This window comes from Eptatretus burgeri, chromosome 2 (assembly GCF_056783735.1).
Source record: "Eptatretus burgeri isolate ZD-2024b chromosome 2, Ebu_testis_v1, whole genome shotgun sequence".
In the NCBI taxonomy this organism is placed as follows: domain Eukaryota; kingdom Metazoa; phylum Chordata; class Myxini; order Myxiniformes; family Myxinidae; genus Eptatretus; species Eptatretus burgeri.
The window spans coordinates 130611155-130626779 of record NC_140962.1 but is presented as its reverse complement, the minus strand read 5'-3'; the positions used below and the strand labels follow the sequence as shown (position 1 = coordinate 130626779).

General features: G+C 45.3%; 1 protein-coding gene across 1 annotated transcript in view; it reads left to right on the top strand.

Annotated features, from left to right (window-relative positions):
• SLU7 (spliceosome associated SLU7) overlaps positions 1-15625 on the top strand; it is a 60225-nt gene that overhangs the window by 39030 nt on the left and 5570 nt on the right. The window contains exon 11 of the mRNA XM_085871235.1: positions 6647-6751. Within this exon, the coding sequence (XP_085727361.1) occupies positions 6647-6751 (105 nt within the window). The remainder of the gene's footprint in view (positions 1-6646; positions 6752-15625) is intronic.

Genomic DNA, 15625 nt, shown 5'->3' with positions numbered 1-15625 from the left:
GGAGAGGAGACGGTAGAAGACAGAAAGACCACCGACCAGCCTGCGGGGAGAGAGTGAGAGGCCCAAAGACTCAGCCTTATCGCGGGAGATGCCAATGATCCGAAATGCCTTGGTTTCCACAGCGTGAAGCTGAGAAAGGTGAGAGGCAGGAGCATCAGCCCAGAGGGGAGAGCCGTACTCCATCAGGTTGCGGACGAAAGCTTTGTAAGTGGTCAGGAGCTCAGGTGGGCCGAGGAAGGACTTTGCATGACAGAGGATTCCCAGTCGGCGACTGGCTTTGGAGGCGACGTTTGAAATGTGGCTTTCTCAGGAACGGTCATGGCAGATAGTGAGACCCAGAGGTTTGAAAGAAAGGACTTATTCCAGAGGATTGTTGAGAAAGTGGATGGTGGGGTTTTCTAAACGGTCCTTTCGGAGAGACCTAGTGAGAGTGTGAGATGTGTTCGGATTGAAAGACATGTTCCACGTGTTGGACCAGTTTGTGATTTTACCCAGATCTGCAGTGAGTGAAGAAGCTGCTGCTTGACGGTCTGAGGGATGACAGATGGTATGGCAGAGGGTGGAGTCATCAGCAAAGAGATATAGAGGATTTTCCAGAGAGTTGGAGAGATCATTGAGGAAAACCAGTAAAGAACAGGGCCCAGAACACTGTCTTGAGGAACTCCAGCCTGGACAGGAAGAGGGGATGAAAGAACTCCATTTAGGGCCACACGTTGACTGTGACAGGAGAGGAAGTCTGCGAGCCATGAGTAGAGATGGCCTTGGATACCATCGGAAGAGAGTTTGGTGAGTAGGGCAGGGTGCCAGACTGTGTCAAAAGCACGTGATATGTCCAGGGATATGGCTCGGATTTCATGTCCAGCATTCAGGACCTCCATCCATTGTTGGGAGAGCAGAAGCAGGATATCCAGGGTAGAGTGACTTGGTCTGAAACCAAATTGAAGATCGGAAATCAAGCCATTGGAGAAGAGGAAGGACTTCATGTCTGAAGTGATGATGGATTCCATAACCTTGCTGATGATTGGCAGAAGGCTGATTGGTCTGTAGTTGCAGGGATCTGTTTTTGTACCTTTTTTATGCAGGGCAGTAATGTTTGCAAACTTTTTGTGAGTTTTTTGTAACTCTTTGTGAGTTTCATTGTAAAATATATTTGATAACGCGTGATTTCTGAGCCGTTTGCAGTATTGACGTATTTTCTAAATTACCGAGCCAATTTATTTTCCACCCATCACACGAAGCTGTTTAAAACGAATAATGTTTGTGATCATCACCCTGAAACGTCTATGTTAATGTAACGTTGTTTTTCGGTGAAAGCTACTCAAGGTTTCTGGGTTGTATCCATTACGAACTGTAGTCGGTAATCGCACTGACTCCAACCTGCCGATTCCTGCAAAATTGTGTGTGTGTGTGTGTGTGTGTGTGTGTGTGTGTGTGTGTGTGTGTGTGTGTGTGTGTGTGTGTGTGTGTGTGTGTGTGTGTGTGTGTGTGTGTGTGTGTGTGTGTGTGTGTGTGTGTGTGTGTGTGTGTGTGTGTGTGTGTGTGTGTGTCATTGATTGCTATCTACATATGCGGGTTTCAGAATGTGGAATGGAGTCCTTCTAGGGTGGGTTCAAAGCATCCACCTTCATTTCAGTAAGGGGTCACCATTCATGGACCAAGCTGTGAAGTTTTCTGTGCGAGGGCTCTCTTCAGGATTGTCACTGAGCCCCGGACAGCTTCCAACTGTAGTTTGTTTGTAATAATATTCCCAGGGATGGTTTTCAGCTCACCTGAAAATTAGTTCTGGGGAGCTTCTGGGATGGCGCGTCGTCCGTCCGTCTGTCCGTCCGCAAATACTTGCAACTTCTTCTCAGAAACGACACATACGATTTCAATGAAACTTGACCACAACCTTCATCACCCGTGACGGCATAAAAAACGGGGTCTGAAGGGGTCTACAGAGGGAGTTTACGGTGGCGGTGGGGGGGGGGGAGTGGGTTGCCTCCCCAAAGAGGTATTTGCTTTCTTCTTTAACAGTACATCCAATTCCGATGAAACTTCACGACAACCTTCATCACTCATGATGTCCTAAAGTTTGTTCACAACATTAAAAACTAGAAGGGCACTCGGTGGAGCACATCCAGTACCTTCGCCATGCAATGCCTGATCCACGAGAACATATTGGGTCCAATACATTTTTGAAAAATCATGCTATACAGTACTATATTGTTTTTGGCCCAATCTCTCAATGGTGAAGAATCACTTTTAAAATTAAATAATTCTCATATCCAGATCCCAGATTTGGATCTTCACCCAAATTGAATAAATTTGTTCTTGCGACACACCCAACCTGTCCACCAAGTTTTGTCTGAATCTGTCCACAACTTTTTGAGATATCGTGCTATATATCGGTTTTGGCCCCATCTCTCGATGGTGAAGAATCACTTAAAAAATTCTCATAGTCTGATCCGGATCCAGATCGTCACCACCACGGATCTTCACAAAAATCTAATGAGTTCTTCCTTTTCACACACCAAACCTGTCCACAAAATTTCATCCGGATCCATCCACAACTTTTTGAGATGTCCTGTGCACAAACTGACAAACAGACAGAAAGGGGTGAAAACATAACCTCCTTCACCTTAGGTGGCGGAGGTAAAAATTGGTGTCGAGGAAGGTCTATGGGGGGAGGGGGTTTGCCCCCCAAAATATGCATTTGCTTTCTTCTGAGAAACAACACGCAATTCCAATTAAACTTGACCACCATCTTCACCACGACATTAAAAAATGTAGAGTCCAAGGTGTTCTACAGTGGGGGGTTTGCCCCCCAAAATATGTATTTGCTTTCTTTTCTTAAGCCACACACACAATTTCGATGAAACTTGATCACAACCTTTATCACCTGTGATGTACCAATGTTTGTTCATGGCATTAAAAAAAAAACATCCATAGGTATTTACTTTCTTCTCCATTATATATTTTGTGGGTCATCCATGCCTACCAGTGGTTGCTTGGTTATCTTATCCAGCCACGACCAGGTGAGCGCCTATGGGTAGTGCCCCTACTTTTAGTATCTCTGAGGTTCTTTGTCATCAATCCTGCAGGTTCAGCTATCACTGGTACAACCTTGGCATTCTTCAGCTTCCAGGATCTTCTCAATTCATTCTCAAGGTTTTCGTGTTTGGTCATTTGCTTGATTTCTGCATCGTTTAGTCCAAGAATTTCTGGTATTGACACCTCAATTAGCATTGCCTTCTTCTCTTTTTTGTACATAAGTGTGATGTGTGATCAAAACGCTTTGTTTTTGATGTTCACGCTCGATGGGATCATTAGTTCGTACGTGAGCGGAAGGTCCTTCCATGTTTTCAGTGATTACTTTTGGTTCATGTTCCCACAAATGTTCTGGAACTGGGACATCAAAGTTTTTGCAGATGTGCCAGCGGATTACATTACAAACTGTGTTGTGTCATTGTGTGTACAGCTGTTCTGACGTGTGTGTGTGTGTGTGTGTGTGTGTGTGTGTGTGTGTGTGTGTGTGTGTGTGTGTGTGTGTGTGTGTGTGTGTGTGTGTGTGTGTGTGTGTGTGTGTGTGTGTGTGTGTGTGTGTGTGTGTGTGTGTGTGTGTGTGTGTGTGTTTTATTTGGTCATTAAGCATAACACATCATTCTCTTTACTAAACCCACCTCCACCCCTCGCCTTTCTCTTCTTTTTTTTTTCTTTCTCTCTCTTTCTCTCTCTTTCTCTCTCTCTTTCTTTCTTTCTCTCTCTTTCTCTCTTTCTCTCTCTTATCCCTCCCTCCCTCCCACAGTATAGCAACATTTGGTGAGGCATAGCTGTCCCCACCTCCCCCCTTCCTCGCTATTCCCCCTTCCTAGCTTCTCCTGCCTTCTCCTCTCTTCCTCTCTCTCCCTTCCCTCCCAGTCTCACCCCCCGCCTTCCTTAATACCCCCCCCCCCCCGTAAAAGAAGCGACGGGTTGTATTTTCTAGTGTGTAAAAGATAGACGTGTCTCCCAACCCCATGTAATGCTTCTTCACCCACCATTCCAGTGTGATTGTTAAATACTGCTTTCCCGAATCTGTCCCTATATGTTATCTATGGATTGATGTCAGGATCGTAGAGCGTGACCTAGATTGTGGCGTGCTGAAAATTTGCGGAATCGGATCTAAAGACACTCTAGTAGAGGCCTGAAGGTGCCAATCAAGACCAAGGTGGCCTGAAGGAACGAGGGGCCTGGGAGTTAGCTTCACCCCATCCCCACATTTGTATTTTCAGATCAAAAGACACTGTAGTTGGGGCTAAAGAGGGGATAAAAGGTGGGGCACAGGGTCAAGTTTTGGCCTCTGATGTTCTTGGGTCCTGATGGTCTTGTGCTCCTGGCGGCTTTGGTTCCTGTTAGTTCTGGTTGTGGGTCATTCTGCTTGGTGTGTTATGCTGGGAAAGAGGACTTGGTGTGTCTGGCTTATCAAAAGAGAAGTTCATGAAAGAGCTTTTCAACATTGTGGTGCCAACGCTTCAGCTAGACAGACCACAACCCCTAGCATAGCCAAGCGATCACTGGATTCACTCTTCGGACAAGCCAGCAGGGCCCATCAGGGACCTGCCCCGGGTAGACTATGAGAGCCTCTTCTGTAATGTCCCATTACTCCTTTCCGCTCCTTTTTTATAGGTTTCAAGGCTCATGTAGAAACCACAATAGAAATGAACACACGCAGATGCCAAGTTGTCCATTACAGAGGCAGGGTTGAAAGTGGTCAATTTTCTGTGCCATCTATTGGGTGAAAAACCCAAGAGTCTATGATGTGTTTGGCGTTTTGAGGGGGAGGGTGGGGGTAGTGGTAAGCTCTGGACAGAGAAGGGTTTGGGTACACTTTGAAGAGGAACACAATTCAGACATTTTTTTCCCTAGTCACAAACAGAGGTGTTAGGGTTAGCTATTTCTGGTGAGGTAAGGGATTGAGGGTGAGCATACATTGGAGATGAGCAACAAGGTGCTAGCATGTATTTAAGGGAAGAGACACAGGTTAGGAAGTTCAGCCTTTATTGAGATTGATCTCGTGTTTTCCGGTTTGAGTGTTCCCCTTCAAAGATGTTTACTTGAGGTTGCCCTTGGTTAGGTTCACCTTCAATGTTGTGAAAGCAGTCCGCTTTATTGGAACTGTCTCGCCACATGACTGTATGAGGGCTGAGAGTTTGGACAGGATACCTGCAGATGAGATGGCATAAACCTAGTAGGGTTCTGTAAAAAGCACTCCCGATGGAGTCGTAATCAGGTACAAGGTAGCTCGAAGACAGGTTTTTTTTTTTTCGATAGAGGGCAAACAGCAGTCCTTCGCAGTCAAGACTGCGGTGCTGCAGCAGCTATTGAACAATGGCTATGGAGATTTTGATTTTTACGAAAACGTGGTCAGAAGAGCAACATGAGAGGGTGGATGGTTAGATTGTGATAACCAGGTCGAGGAGGGAGGACACATCATTCATACAGATACGGGTTTGGAAATTCATGAATGCGGTCAGACACCCCAGAAGACCTTCACACCAATGCGATGGTTGCTTGTTGTGCAATCCACTCCTTGCCAACTGGCATGTTGGCAGTTGAAACGGTCACAGGGAAAGGAGAGAGAGAGTTAGAATGGGTAGTTGTTAATTTTTGGCAAAGAAAGAGGGTTATATGGATCCGTCATCGCTTGATGGATAATATGCCATGCAAATGAAGATCGTGTGGTTCTGGAGAAGATTGTGAAGCCAGAGGTATTCCTGGTGGTTCGGAGAACCACAACCTTGGCATGGATTACAAAGTGGAAGAGTGCCAGTGTGAAGACAGGGCAGTTACCATTTTGTGGAAGGAATATTTCTGTTGAGCTTTGTAACAACTTTATTCGCCTTCCTTCTTAAGGAAGGAATACTTTGTAACAACATTTAATGGGAGATCTGTGACGTGAGAACAGACTCTAATGTTAGACATCCATAGTTTAGGGAAGGGAGAGGAATGGGAGTTGAAGTGGTGGGCACGGTGGGGTTAATTAGCAGGTGCTTCGATTCGTAGCAAATCGGGTTCTGTTTCCGAATCTCAAGGCTGGCGATTTACAAATATACAACATCAAAAATGGGGTAAAGAAGTTGGGCTGTTGAAAGCTTTGTGAAAATCGGGGCCGTATGAATGTGATGGGGCATGGAAAATGGGTTATGGGTAAAAATTATTCTTTGGTGAAGTATCATTGGAATGGGGAGTGTATAGGAAGGGGGATAAGAATAAAATAGAATGAGATTTGCAGACAAATTATGAGCACACTGTTGAACCAGGAGCACGCATGACCATGGCCTTGGAACAGCACTCGCACTCTAAACAATGCGCAAGGTGACGCAGGAAGACGAATAAAACATTAAACAGTGCAGGTCCATTTTCATCTTCATGGCTTATCCTTGGGTTTTGTATATAAGTTGAGTCCCGCGGAAACCACAAATCAAGTCTCTCTTTGCTCTTTTCTTCCCGTACCCTTTTTATTTTTGCACCTATTTTTTTTTTTTTTTAATTCCATAAAACTTTCTTTTTGTCATATGCTCTCTGTTTCATCCTCACAATCTTTTGAACCTTTCAACTCTTAACTTCCTTTTGATTAATTTTTGGTTCAATATTTATCCATGGTTTCTTCTTTTGTCCTCCTCAGGCCGTGTGGGGATCATATTGGCGCGTTGGGCAGTGGGGTTACAAATGCTGTCATTCTCTGGTCAAGCAGTCCTATTGCACAGGAGAAGCTGGGCGTAATGCACTGGTAAGAATTCGACTTCCTTCTGCTGTCCTTCTGATTCTTTATTTGTACCCATGTCAAATTCTCTCTGGCTTTCCTCTGTCTTGATTTATTCAGTCTATCATTTTTGTTTGTTTGGCTCACGTTGACATTGTATGCCTCCGCAGTCATTGTTTTTAGTTTGTCCATCCGGTTGTGCATCCGTCTGTCCATGTGTGCATTGCAGATTTTCATTGTCATGATAACTTGTGAATTACTGAAGGGATTCCAACCAAACTTGGTTAAAGTATGAACTGTGATACAAAGATAAACTGATTAGATTTTGAGTTTGAAAGGTCGATGGTCTTGTGACCTTTAATGGAAAATCTTTGTTACCACAACAACTTATGAACCAGAGAAGGGATCTCGACCAAACTTGGAAAAATAATGGACTGTGACAAATATGAACTGATTCACATTTGAGTTCAACAGGTCAAAGGTAATGTGTTCTTTGAAAATCATTTTGACAGACCATAGCTCGAGTTGGAAGCATCTGATTTTTTTTTTTCCCTCTTCTACTCATCTCTTTTCTCCCTTGTCTCCCTTTTCTTCCACTTACATCTCTCTCTCTCTCTCTCTCTCTCTCTCTCTCTCTCTCTCTCTCTCTCTCTCTCTCTCTCTCTCTCTCTCTCTCTCTCTCTCTCTCTCTCTCTCTCTCTCTCTCTCTCTCTCTCTCTCTCTCTCTCTCTCTCTCTCTCTCTCTCTCTCTCTCTCTCTCTCTCTCTCTCTCTCTCTCTCTCTCTCTCTCTCTCTCTCTCTCTCTCCTTTTTTTGCCTTTGCATTCCTTTGTGAAGGGATCAGAGGGGTGGGTGGGACTATGACTTTAAATCAGCCTGGCAGGGTCGGGAACATACTCAACACATTTGCCCTCGGCCCTAGGGCCAACATATGAGTGTGGTTAATGGTGGAATATTATCAGAAAGTCGGTGACAGAACGTACGTACTATTTAAAATATTACATTGTCTAGAAAGTATGTAGAGTACCGGGCGTAGTGGCGTGCGCCTGTAATCCGGCTACTCGGAGGCTTGGGTTGGAGGATCGCTTGAGGACGGGCGCTCTGCGCTGGGCCGCGCTATGAGAGGGCGTAGGGCAGCTCGGAATCATGGTGAAACCCAATCCTTATCCCTGTGTCGTAAGAGGCGACCAAGGCTGTGTCAGGAAGGGCATCCGGCGTAAAACCTGTGCCAAATCAGTATGCGGATCATAACAGATGATCCACTGTGGCAACCCCTAACTGGAGCAGCCGAAAGACGAACAACAACAACAACAACAACTATAAAGTATGTAGAGTACCATTACAATGTGAGCACATCTACTACAATGTTTGTACTACAATATTTGTAAATCAGTTGTAGAACATCTATATATTTCTAAAGAGTAACGAAACGATAAATAAAAACTTTTTTTTAACGCAAGAGGATGTAGAGATGTTACTCCAAAAGTAGATAAGCATGGTAGGAATGGTCACGAGAAATGATTCAAGCCTAAAACAGGACGATTCAACGACTATAAAAAAGAGCATTCAAGTGAGGTTTGTAAAATGTATTGTACAGCACGAAGGGTGGGAATATTAAAGAGCAAAACAGTTAAAAAAAAAAAAAAATGACCGTTTTTACAGCCATTTTTCCCTGCTGTGCAGGGGTTGGGCTTTTTCTTGAGGCAATGTTTTATGGCCGGATGCCCTTCCTGACGCCAACCCTGGTCGCCTCTTACGACACACAGGGATATGGTACACCTATTCTTACCGGGGCATACACCGGGACCAGTACACTGGTACTCATTTCGCCGACCTCGGAAGGATGACAGGCTGAGTCAACCCCCTGGTGTTAATTCAGCAGCCAACAGGGCTTGAACTCAGGACCCTGGGATCCCAAGCCACCACCCTAACCACTAAGCCAACACCAGGCTCAAGCAAAACAGTTTAACAATGATTAAAACCCTGTACTCGCCCACGAATCAAACGAATGACCAGAAGATGCTCAGTGAACAAAGTCCTTAAGGCCTTCACTCGTATAACAGTTGATAGACTGGGGAAATTCATGAGACGCGAAGGGCGTTGTTTTCAAAACTGTCAAGTTGTTTCAAGGTTGCCCTGCTTGTGTGTGGAAATCATTCCTGAACTGGTGCAAAATGAGGGAGGAACAACTCTGCGGAGTGGGCGTGGTGTCAGCTTAGCTGGACGGGGAGTGTCGTTGGCTGGGCAGGAGTGTGGCGAACAAAAGCGTGGCTTCCACTTTCCAAACTCTATATTGGCAACCTCCCAGCATTGCGTCTGATGAGTTCTCCACTCCAATTCTGGTTGTACCCACCTCTTATGCCCTCGCTCACTGTCACTGGTGACTACTCCCACCCCTACCCTCCCTCTCCCCATTGGCTTGTAACTCGGCTGGTGGGTGTGGCGAACACCTTCTCTGACCTTTCACCCAAATTGCAAGGCAGCAGTCTTGGAGGAGGTTTTCCCACCTGAATTTGGTACCTGGCGGCCTCCCCAGACTGTAGAAGAATAACAAAGGTAAAGACATGAAATAAGGCTCAAATGGAATGTAGATTTTCACACACACACACACACACACACACACACACACACACACACACACACACACACACACACACACACACACACACACACACACACACTGGGGTGGGCGCACGGTGTCCATCTATTGCCTAAGCGACACACATATGATGTCACATTTAATTACTTTGCGCTTATTTTAAAACACTTTTTAAGGACATAACTGCTCTATAGTGTGTGTTCATTATCCCCTAAGAGCCATTCCCACAACAATACTCCCACCTTCTTCCTTCAGCCTCTCCTGAGGCTGTGCTCAGAAGAGGAAGCAATGCGAGGCATGACCCCATTTACCATACATGACTACTTCCCACCCTCGTCTGAAAAACCCGCATGTACAATAAAATTAAAAAAAAATTGGTGTTCAATTCCTGGTCCAATGCATCACTCCTCTAAGGCTACTCATTCATCCGCGAATACACATCCAAAATCCAGCACTAAATCCGAATGCAATTTTAAAACAATATTGTGTGGTTGGGAAAGGGATAGATGTGCCAGGAGCACTTTTTCTTCTTTCTCTGCAGAGTTTATGAAGTCTATGAATGACTGGCCCCTCTTACCTGGTATCAGACCCTCCCCCAATGCTGTCGATCGGGGCCCTGGGTCCCGCCGCAACAAGTGTCCCCTGATGACCACAAAGCCTTCTCAGCACCTGGTACTCCCCAATGGCCCAAATGACCTCTCCACAACTGGAGTTATTTTGGGCCAGGGGGCCCTCAAAAATTGCACAAACAGGACCCATGTGGCCTATCAATAAGATGAGTCGTCGGTCTTCATGATCCACAATAATTAGCGAGTGGCCCAATAAATGGAGGATCTTCAGCCCATGTGGCCCATAATAAACCATCGCCCATGTGGCTCATAAACTATGGCCCTTGTGCCCACCGCATTTTTCGTTGTATAATCTGCACCTTTTTATCAGCAAAAAATGTAAAAGTTGGGGTTGTGGTTAATACATGGGTATAGAAAAATAATCAGTCTTAAAAACGATCAATGCTGAATTTCAATTATATTCCAAATGAACACTTTTGTTTTTTTTAGCAGTCAGAACTGCTGTTAAGCTAAATTTTGCCGTTTAAATTTTGAAAATCGGTTCAGATTAAGAGTTTGTTCAGCGTTTTGTTAACCGTGTGTGGAAATTAAATAAATAAATAAAATCGGAGATGCCTGGAGTTTAGGTGTGTGGTGTCTATAAAGCCTTGCTCCTCTGAAAACGCCATTAAACACAAAAGAAGAACACCTGATCTTGCATCAAAAGAAGAATTATTCACAATAGTTTGAGTGTTTGTTGAGGACACTTGCAGATCGAGTGTATAATATCTTTATTCACGTTCCAAATATAGCAAATAAGAAAAACAACAGCAAGAGAATCCTTCATGTTAAGCCATGCACCGAACCTCTCGTAACTCACTCTCAGCTTCACCTCTTATTGTCCCGCCTCCGTTCGAGGGAAAACGCACCGGTTACATTTGACGAGCGAACGGATGCTATCCGGTCTCTGAAGGGAAAGGACCGTTACAAGTCTAATAATGGAGCATCCACCTCAAAAAAGCTTGCATGTAATGCGACGATCGACGCTACTGGTTATGAGAAGGACAGAGTCACCATCATGCTCACCTGCACCGTAAATGGTGGTGAGCTTTCAGCGTTTGTCGTGTTGAAGAGGAAGACAATGCCCAAAGACAAGTTTCCAGCTGGCGTCATTGTTCGTGCGCAGCAGAAGGGGTGGATAGATGAGGGACTGGTCCAGGACTTGATGCGTACGGTCTGGAGTCATAGGCTGGATGGCGGTCTCTCCCGATGACGGAACATGCTAGGCCTGGATGCGTTAGTTTGTCACAAGACCAATGACACCAAAGTGCTGCTCCGTCGGACCAACACCGATGTCATTATCATCCCAGGCGGGATGACATCACTCCTGCAGCCCCTCAACAAGCTGTTCAAGGATGGGCTACGTCATTGCCTGTCTGACTGGGTAATGAGTGGGGAGAAGACCTACACCAAGAGCGGGAGGATGACAAAGGTTAACCTTCTGGATCGTCAAGGTGTGGGAGGAGATACCGTCACACATCATCAAGTGAGAATTTCTGAAATGCTGCATCAACAACATGGATGGCACAGAAGATGACATCATTTGGGAGGAGGCTGCAAATGACGGTGACAGCGATGGGAACTTGCTCTACCTTGATTCGGGCAAGAAGTTATGTGCCGTCTTCAACAAGGAAAGCATTGACGAGGATTTTCTTGGGTTTAGCTAAAGAACTTCATCAAACCCAACCAGGCCTTCTCAGGGCCACAAATCCACAAGAAATACCGGTATGAATCCCTTTTCTTCCTTTTTCGAGAAACAAAAAAAATCCTCTTTAAAATATTAAAAAATAAGAAAAAAATAAAAACTTCTTGGTATCCTCTCCTCTCTCTCCAACTTCTTGAAAATGAGAATATGACTGTGAGACTAAATTAAGTGGACATGGAAGTAAGCATGTTGATACCTCCGTCACTTTGTTCCGTACAACGTTAATGTACAAACGTATTTAGATCGAGATCAAAAAATAAAATGATCAATATATTCATTTCTTTGGAGGTTGAAAAACATGGGTGCAGTTAATACACGGCCGCGGTTTATACACCGGAAAATATGGCAATTGAAACCACAGGGTCTTCTGGTCTTTATGGCACATAAACAAGTGGCATAGGTTAGCAACAGGTGATCAAGGCAGATGGTTCACAGCAGAAAATGGTGATGGTGTGGCTGGCAATGAAATAGCTCACTGGCAAGACTACAGACAGGTGGCAAGGCATGGCTGACAGGTAAGTGGGGCCGGCAAATGTTGTGCGCCAGCCTCTGATGGTATAGGCATCAGACTTGGTTGGCGGCAGGAGCAGGCAACAGGTCAGGTGGCCGGCCTTGGTCCTAACCGAACTCAAACCGAACTGCCCCACTAATCACTTTAACTAATCTGGAGCTGCTGCCCCTCCAAACCCTTCCAAACTAAGCTATTAGTGCAGCAGATTACTGAAATAATCTTTCACTTGGTGGCACAAGCACCAAATTTGGTATACATGTGCTCCAGGACCTATTCTCTCAGAAAAGTACATTACCCACGTTGAAAAACAAAATGGCCACCATTTTTCAAGATGGCCGCCATTTGAAGTGGTTTGAATCTGTGTTTGAGCTAAATTTTGATGGAATAATGCTATTTTAACATTCTATGCATCGAAATGTATGTTTTTGAGTTAGAAAAATCCATGTCTGCACTTACAAAATCGTAATTATTGAAAACTAAGATGATATGGCCGGAATTAAATGACAGGCTCTTTTAGCGCTACATTTTGCAAAAAGAAAAAAATGAAGAATAATATAGCATATACAGCAGGAAATTATTATCTTTTGATTCACGTGGTGGATTAGTCAATCATTTAGTCCTCACATTTGCATGCACACAACTGTGTACACTTGAGACTGAAGCGATAGCATTTACATCACCCTCGGCATTCCGTCTTGCAGCCACATTTTGTTAACTGCTGACAACTCTGGGCAATGGGTGGAAGGGTCGTCCAAAAGACTTGCCAGACCTCACCATCTTTCTGCCACCCCCAGTTAGCAGGGCTTTCAGTTTGCATTTTGCACACTGTTGCCTGGCCCCATATGCAGCCTGCTTGGTAAGCAGACCGTTTGACATGCTGTATGAGAGCTGCGCTTGTCGGAGGAATGGCATCATAAGACCTTTGCTTCCGAGCGAACAAGTCCAGTCTTGCCTCATCAACTTTGTCCATAGTGCTGTTCTTGTCATACATGGTGATGACAAACTTCTCAAGGACGTTGTAGTCTGCATTTTCCACAACTGGTGGGTACTGACTTAACTTCTTGAAGACGGGAGTCACTTGAGGGTAAACCTCCCATGCCTGCCATGCAGTTTTTTTTGCCTTTTCCGCGAAAAGCTGACAGAATATCACAGCCACTGAAGGCGTGAAAGAACAGCATGCCACTGGATTTGTCTGGGCCAAGATTCGCCACCATGTCATGAATTGGCAACCACTTAATGAACTGACCCTGGCCAAATTCAACCCACAGCATTTCCATGCCTGCGTCTTGGAGGGTAGCAAAAACACTGACTGCAACAACGAGAACATCTGTGTCACATGCTTTAATCAACACAAATGTCATCTGTTGCTTGGCTGCATGAAGAGCATGAGTGAAGATTCTAGAGTCTGCTTCCTCATGGTTGCAAGGACTTAAGCCATCAAGACTGATGGGTCTTTTGGAAAGATCCTGATCTCCTTTGGTCACAACAACGACATTGTCAGGACACATGGTCACTATCTTATCAGCAAGGAACCCAAAGAGCTCTGTCTTCTTGTTGTTGTCTCACAGGAAACTTTTCGTTAGGTGGCAGCTTGGTTTTCTCCATCACTCGGCGTCGATCCCCTTTGCCTCTCTTTGATCTTGTTTCAGCCTTCAGGCTGGAAGTCCAATAAACATCAAAAATTATGTCTGTCCTCGCGAAATTCGATGAGTACATCTGAATCTTTGGAACCACATCTAGGACAGCATATTCATCAAAGGTCTTTGATCTCTTTGGCGGCAATGAATACACAAGAGAGGACCCATTAATGATAACAGCATCACATCCTGGTCTAGTGTTGGGAGGAGTAACTGTAGCTTCCAGAATTTTTGCAAGTTGCGACTTCTGTCCAGTGTGGAGTTTCTCACTGTCACTCAGCGCCACAGGGAAAGACTGATTTTCATGTTGGAAAAACTCAAGCAAGTCACACTCTCGTGCTTGGCAGGATATAAAGAGTTGCGAGAACAGACGGCAATCATCTTTGAGTACCTGCTGCTTCATGTCGCCAGAAGTTGCAGCTGCCTCTTGGCGAAAGAAGTCTGCTTTGTTCTTTTTGATGGGCTTATAGAATGAAGCTCCGTCACCCAGACCATTGAAAAATTCTCGGAAGGCAACTTTACCTTTCTCAAGGTGAGTCCTTACAAGTTCAGCAGTACTGGGATGCACGATGGTTTTTGAGTCCAATGTGAGCAGGTCTTTTGATTCTTCCTGAAAAGGATTGCCCAGATCCTTCATTTCACCAGACAATTTCTGGACCTTGTCAGAGAAGGATTTCTGTTACCATTGGCTCGGCTCTCCCGCACTGGCACATCCTGTCAATTCAGGCGCGGCTATCTAATAGTGTAATACTACAACTAGCTATACTTCTCGCTGAAATATATACAGGGGCTTATTAGATAGCATTTGGGACACTCAAGTATACTACAAACTACAGTTTAGGTTAGTAAACTCCAGCTACAAGTAGTACACTACAAGCCGACACTGAACCCCATGCTAAGTCACACAGCAGTGATGTCACCAGTGTGCCCTGGTTGTAGGTAGTTTCACGCTCAAGTCTGTGGTTGATCAGTGCCCCAGGCGAGATACTCTTCTAACCTTTGGGGATTTCAATGCATCGACTGGAACTGATGGGGATGGTTATGAGGCATGTATTGGTTCCCCATGGGTCTGGAACTGTGAACTAGAATAGCACCAAGTTCCTTGACTTTGCAAGAAGTCATGGACTTGGGGTGGCTGGTTCATGGTTTCAGTGCCCACAGGCTCATCGCTGGACTTGGTATTCCAACGCTGGTGGTTGATGTTCGCTGGAGGATGATCCAAAACTGCAGGGTTTAACGGAGTGCTCAGTTCGTCAAAACCGACCACAGGCTTGCGGTAACAACTCTGAAGTTGCAGCTTAAATTTGGGAGAATGGTACCATCCCAACTGAATCTGGATGTTTGTAAGCTCAAAGATGAGAGGGTAGCTGAGGAGTTTGCAAACAGGCTGAGTGGGGATTTGGGGGATCTGGGTGCTTTGGGGAATCCTGAAGGTTGTGGAGTGCCTTCAAGACCAACATCCTTGATGTTGCCGGTGGATGTCTTGGAACTCACCGTAGGGTGAAGAATTTTGTCTCTCAAGGGACATTGGATACAATTGACCAGAGTCGCAGGGTCAGGCTTAATGGCAGAGCTGAGCTGTTCAGGGCATTGAGGCATAAAACTGTACGTGCGCTGAGGGTGGACAAGGAGGCCGATGTGCGAGGAATCTGTGAGAGGGTAGAGCATCACCTGTGATCAAGTGAATCTCGTCCTGCTTACACGAGAATTTGCGCATTGTGTTCCTCCAAGCCCATCCCTTGGTGTACTGCAATCAAAGTGGAGGGTGGTGGGCTCTTGACAGGAGTCTGAAGTGAAAGCCCGTTGGGCCGGTTACTTTGAGTGGCTGTACCAGGCTGATCC